Raw genomic sequence first — 6,361 nt, forward strand, 5'->3', positions numbered from 1 at the left:
CAACAAATGTTGGCATAGATGTGGAGAAAGGGGAACCCTCTTACACTGTTGGTGGGAATGCAAGCTGGCACAGCCACTCTGGAGAACATTATGGGGAGGTTCCTCAAGAAGTTAAAAATAGGGCTACCCTAAGACCCAGCAATTGCACTACTGGGTATTTACCCCAAAGATACAGATGTAGTGAAAAGAAGGGGCACCTACACCCCAAAGTTCATAGCAGCAATGTCCACAATAGCCAAATTGTGGAAGGAGCCGAGATGCCCTTCAACAGATGAATGGATAAAGAAGATGTGGTACACAATGAATCATGGAACACTACATCAAAAACTAACGATGTTATGTATGGTGATTAACATAACAATAAAAAATTTTTTAAAAAAAGATGTGGTACATATATACAATGTAATATTACTCAGCCATCAGAAACGATGAATACCCACCATTTGCATCGACATGAATGGAACTGGAGGATATTATGCTAAGTGAAATAAGTCAAGCAGAGAAAGACAATTATCATATGGTTTCACTCATATGTGGAATATAAGGAATAGTGCAGAGGACCATAGAGGAAGGGAAGGAAAACTGAATGGGAAGAAATCAAAGAGGAAGACAAACCATGAGAGACTCTGGGAAACAAACTGAGGGTTTCAGAGGGGAAAGAGATGGGGGTGTGGTAGCTGGGTGATGGGTATTATGGAGGGCACGTGTTGTGATGAGTACTGGGTATTATAGGCAACTAATGAATCGATGAACACTACATCAAAAACTAATGATGTACTATATGGTGGCTAACTGAACATAATAAAAATAAACAAAATAAATTTAAAAAACAGATGAATGGATAAAGATGTTCTTCAAATATACAATGGAATATTACCCAGCCATCAGAAAGGATGAATACCTACCATTTACATCAACGTGGATGGAACTGAAGGGTATTATGCTAAGTGAAATAAGTCAATCAGAGAAAGACAATTATCATATGGTTTTACTCATATGTGGCCTATAAGAAATAGCACAGAGGATCATTGGGGAGAGGAGGGAAAACTAATGGGAAGAAATCAGAGAGGGAGACAAACCATGAGAGACTCTTGACTCTGGGAAACCAAACTGAGGGTTGTGGAAAGGGAAGTGGGTGGGGGGATGGGGTAACTGGGCAATGAGCATTAAGGAGGGCATGTGATATGATAGGCACTGGGTGTTATACGCAACTAATGAATCATTGAACACTACATCAAAAAACTAATGATGTTGGCTAACTGAATTTAAGTTAAAATATATGTGTAAAACAAGAAAATAAGACCAAGGTATAGAGATAAACAGAGTTAAAAGAGAGAGGGAGGAGAGAAAGAGAGAGAAGAGCAAGAGAAAGGGAGTGAACGATAGAGCAAAATCTGAGCGTAAAACTGAGTCCATGAGGCTGGAGACCATGAGGCTGATTCCACTATTGGATATCCCAATAACCTGAGTCAATAAATTCCTTTTTTATAAAATACTTTATTATTTTTTTCTGGGGCACCTGGGTAGTTCAATCAGTTAAGCGTCTGCCTTTGGCTCAGGTCATGATCTCAGGGTCCTGGATGGAGCCCCAGGACCAGCTCCCCACTCAGTGGGGAGTCTGCTTCTCCCTCTCTCCTTCCCCCACACTCGTGCACATGCAAGCGCTCTCTCTCTAATAAATAAAATCTTTACAAATAAAATACCTTTTTTATTTTTAATTGTGGTTTTAAAACTTACCACTTTAAGCAGTTTTAAATGTATAGTTCAGTAGTGTTAAATGTATTAACGTTGTTGTAAAACATCTCTAGATCTTTTTCCTTTTGCAAAACTAAAACTCTACTTTTTTAGTTATTTTAAGCTAGTTCTGACTGGATTCCTGACACATGTAATTCAAAGAGTTCAGGTTAATAACAATATGTGAAAAATTACAAGCATACAAAAACTGAAGAAATTTAAAATAAGACTGTATCTTTTTTTGTCCTTTAAATTGGCAAATGTTTTTAATAAATAGTCATATTCAGTGCTTTGGGAGGGGTACTAAAGTGGATATACTTCTTAGCAGGTACAAATCTTTGAGAAGAAATGGTAATGTGAATTAAGAGTTTAAAAGATTATTATCCCCTACTAACTTCAAATATATCAATCTATAAAGGAAGCAATCTGAAATATAGACTATGTATGCAAGATTTTCAAGACAGAGTAAAAAATTAAAGATAATCTAATTGACCAGTGATAGAGGAATAACAAATGTAATTCTGATATAGTCATATAATACAATACTATGTGTGTATTTAAAATTATTTTGTACAATATTTAATAATGTGAAAAATTTCTCATAATGTAATATTCATCAAAAAGGCATGATCTGATCAGCACTGGGTGTTTTATGCAACTAATGAATCATTGAACATTACACCAAAAACTAATGATGTACTATATGTTGGCTATTTGAATTTAAATTTTAAAAAAGGCAGGATAAAAACATAGAGACCATTAAATCCCCATTTTGTAAATGTATGTTTTTTATTTAGGCATAGAAAAATGCTAGAAATAAGTATACCAAGATATTACTACTAATTATCTCCATGTGGTAATTTTATGGATGATTTCTATTTTATCATCTCTAATTTACAAATAAGTTTTTCTTTATAAGAAAAATTTTTATTAGAAAAAAGTAATATTTTCTTAGATAAATAATAAAACATGGAGGATTTCACCACTAGAAGTAATGGAAAAATACAATCTTCTTAGAACCAGAGATGTATTTATCTGTACCCTTTTGATTGTAGATGACAGAACTGCACCTTAAACAAACTTAAGCAAGAGGGTTAATGTATTGGCTCATTTATTAGCTCAGCTGGTAACCAAACTAATTGGAGGACAAGAATGAAGTTGAATACTCAAGACATGTGGAACCAAGAAACTGATTACTGCCAAGCTTCAATCTTTTAAAACTTATAACTTCTCCTGCATATCTCTTTCAGTATCCCAGACTTGATTTTTGACAGCAGGAAATATGATTACCAGCAGTTTCTGCATATATAGCTCCAAAAGGGATTGAGTTTGTTTTCTATTCTCGAATCCAATATCCTCGGGAAAAGCTTGTATTTGGCCCATCTTGGTCAGAAGCTCATACCTGCATCCTTCAACTGTGGCTAAGAGATGTGCATTATGACTTGATTCAGAAGCCCAACCTCTGACCAAACAGTAAGGGTCAAAGAAGTAGGATTTATATGTCACCTTCATAATCATACCACATGGATACTGCAAGAGAAAGCTACATTTACTAAGAGAAGGAGATTGCTGATTTGAGCAAACAACAGACCAGATATCCACTAAAAGTAGTTGTTTCTTCAGAGTAAAAAGAATGACCTTTAAAAGTAGATGATACAGAAAATCTTTAGGTACTATGCTTTGGAGAATCTATCTTGTAATAGATATAGACCTGAGAGAAAAGCAGAAAGACAAAAGACTAGGAGGCGTAGGCCATTTTTTTAATCAACACATGTAAACAGTGAGGAATCTGGGAATCCCTGCTAGACCTATTAAACCTTATTTAATCAGTGAAAGAGAAAACTGAGTGGAATTTCCATTTTAAAAACACCACTTCCAAACAAATTTTAGGGAGACTGAGCATAAGTGGTAGCTAGCTAGTAAACTGATAATATATGTATTGGTTTTTCAGGTGTCCAACAGAGGGCTCAAAAAAATGAATGATATAAGAGCAATGGAAATCAAAAGAAAAGGCACATAAATTATCAAGTGAGATAAACTATGAGGTAAATAATGACCATTTATAAGACAATAGGAATACTGATAAACTGGTTAAGATGTATGGAGTATGTGTAAGGATATATAAGGTTCAGAGTCAATTGCACTACATCTCTGAGAATGAGCCTTGGTTCCTCTTTGTTGAAATGGGTAGGAATTGAAATTTCTAAATCTGTGTATGCAAATCCCTCATTCTGACAGAAGAGAATACAGTCATACATAAAAAGCCTCCCAAACTAAAATTTAGCTTGTAATGACTCAAATCATGTAAATGCAATGGGAATAGTATTATGTCAGCAGAAGAAAAAGGAAGAACCTGGCTAGTTACAAATGAAAATAAGAATGAATCTTAAAGAACATAGGGGTTAGACAGCCTGAAACATAGTACAAATAAAAGTCAAAAGTTAAATCTTGTGAGACCAGCCAGCACTGTCCGGATAGAAAGGTGGCCTGGTCTGCGAATCCTATAGCATCAAAATCTGATATGATTAAATATTTGAATAATCCATCTAACTCCTCTTACTCTGATTCCCTGCTCATTAATGTCCTTTTCATCACCTGACTTCTCAAAAATTTCCCTATAATGAAATAGTAAGTTAGGCTTTCATGACAGTTCAGACCACTTTACTAATTTTTAACAGCAAATTGATAAATAGACATCTTGATATACATATATTTGTATCCAATGTCAATGTAGTGTCAATAGCAAGCATTCTCTTATATAATCCACTTGGACACTGAAGATATTCAATTTTGAATTCTAAACCATAATAAATTCATCAAGGTAATGTCTCCTGAGAGACAAGCAATTGGCCTTCTCTGGGAGATACTTTTTATCACACCACATGCTTCCTCCAACCAGAGGCAGCAACACAATTTCTCAGTTAAGATTCTTAAAGAACTGTATTATTTTCATCTGGGACACCTAAACAGTAGTAAGGTACCTGGAAACTGATATTGAAACTATAGAAATTTAATGTTATCTCAAGTCAGTAAGGAAACTCCATAATACTTTTGTCATTTACGAAATCCTTCTATAAGTAAGAAATTGACTGCATACTTTCCTCATTGCCACTTTCATTTCTTTGTTCCTGAATGTATAGATGACTGAATTAAAAAGAGGAGTAAGAACTGCATCAAAAACAGCAAGAAATTTGTCTAAGTGTGATGTGGGGTGAGGCCAGATATAAACAAAGATACAAGGACCAAAGAACAAAATTACCACCATGACATGAGTTGACAAAGTGGAGAGGGCCTTGGATGAACCTCTTGAGGAGTGTTTCCGAACAGTGATCAGGAGAGAACTGTAGGAGACAATCAATATGAAGAATGATCCCAGAGATATAAACCCACTGTTGGCTATGATCATGAACTCTAGACTGTAGGTATCTGTGCAGGCAAGTTTGATGAAACGAGGGAAGTCACAGTAAAAGCTGTCTAATAAATTAGGGCCACAGAATGGCAATTTTATAACAAAAACCAGCTGAATCACAGAATGGGTCAAGCCAATTACCCATGCAGCAACCAGAAGCAAAATACACATTTTTCGGTTCATAATAGTCAAATAGTGCAGAGGCTTACATATGGCAACGTATCTGTCAAAGGCCATGGCAATGAGCAGCACCATCTCCACACCACCAATGACGTGAAGAAAGAAGATTTGAGTGATACAGCCATCAAAGGAGATGACTTTACGCTTTCTGAAAAGATCATAAATCATCTTGGGAGAAATGACAGAAGAAACTCCCAAGTCAATAAAGGAGAGGTTGGCCAACAGAAAGTACATGGGGGAGTGTAAGTGAGGGTTAGAAGCCACAGTGAGCATGATGAGGGAGTTTCCCATCATGCTTGCCACATAAAACGTGGAGGAGAACACAAAGAGGAGAAGTTGGAGCTCCCAGGAGTTGGTGAGTCCCAGGAACACAAACTCTGACACCACCACAGAATGATTTGCTCCATCCATTATTTTATCAGCTAGAATGTTTCCAGATTCAAAAAGAAAGTAAAAAAGAAACTAAGAATGTTAATAAAGTTCTCTATTATAATGATTAATTATTCAAAGATATTCACACTGTGAAAACTATCTATCCCCTCAATTCCTTCACAGAGCCATTATTAAATAAGCATTTTACCTGGTGTCACCTAAAGCACTTGAGTCACTTCCATATGCAATATCCCTAAAACCATGGCTTCCAGGACTATTCATCTATAAACAAGAAAATGAAGCAAATATGAAAACATTGTAGATGTGCATAGCAAGGATTAAGAGGGGGTAAGGAAGGCAGTACAGTACAACACAATGAGAAAAAGAAAGAGGAGGTAAGAAAGATGGCATTTGCCAGAATTCACTGGTACCATTTTAATTGTTCACAGAACAATTCTTCAGCCATTCAAGTTGTCTCATTGCTTACCCTTGCTCAGGCACATAATATGTCTCTTATAGTCATACCACTATCTACAATCATATTTGCAATTCACACAACGCCCACAGGGTAGCAGTAAGCATAAGACAACCAGGCATAGGGTATAGAGGTGACTCAAGAGTATGACAGGATAAAGGCAAGGGTAGATTAGATATTAATGGCACAGA

The 6,361-nt window shown here is 36.0% G+C and overlaps 1 protein-coding gene across 1 annotated transcript; it reads right to left on the reverse strand.

Annotated features, from left to right (window-relative positions):
* Positions 1-4,792: 4,792 nt before the first annotated feature.
* LOC102742856 (olfactory receptor 4F3/4F16/4F29-like) lies at positions 4,793-5,934 on the reverse strand. Its single transcript, XM_006730625.2, has one exon. It carries the CDS (start codon positions 5,732-5,734, stop codon positions 4,793-4,795), a length of 942 nt encoding a protein of 313 aa, XP_006730688.2. The 5' UTR covers positions 5,735-5,934.
* Positions 5,935-6,361: the final 427 nt, after the last annotated feature.

The sequence above is a fragment of the Leptonychotes weddellii genome, chromosome 9 (genome assembly GCF_054177405.1).
Source record: "Leptonychotes weddellii isolate Sample4059 chromosome 9, ASM5417740v2, whole genome shotgun sequence".
Classification (NCBI taxonomy): domain Eukaryota; kingdom Metazoa; phylum Chordata; class Mammalia; order Carnivora; family Phocidae; genus Leptonychotes; species Leptonychotes weddellii.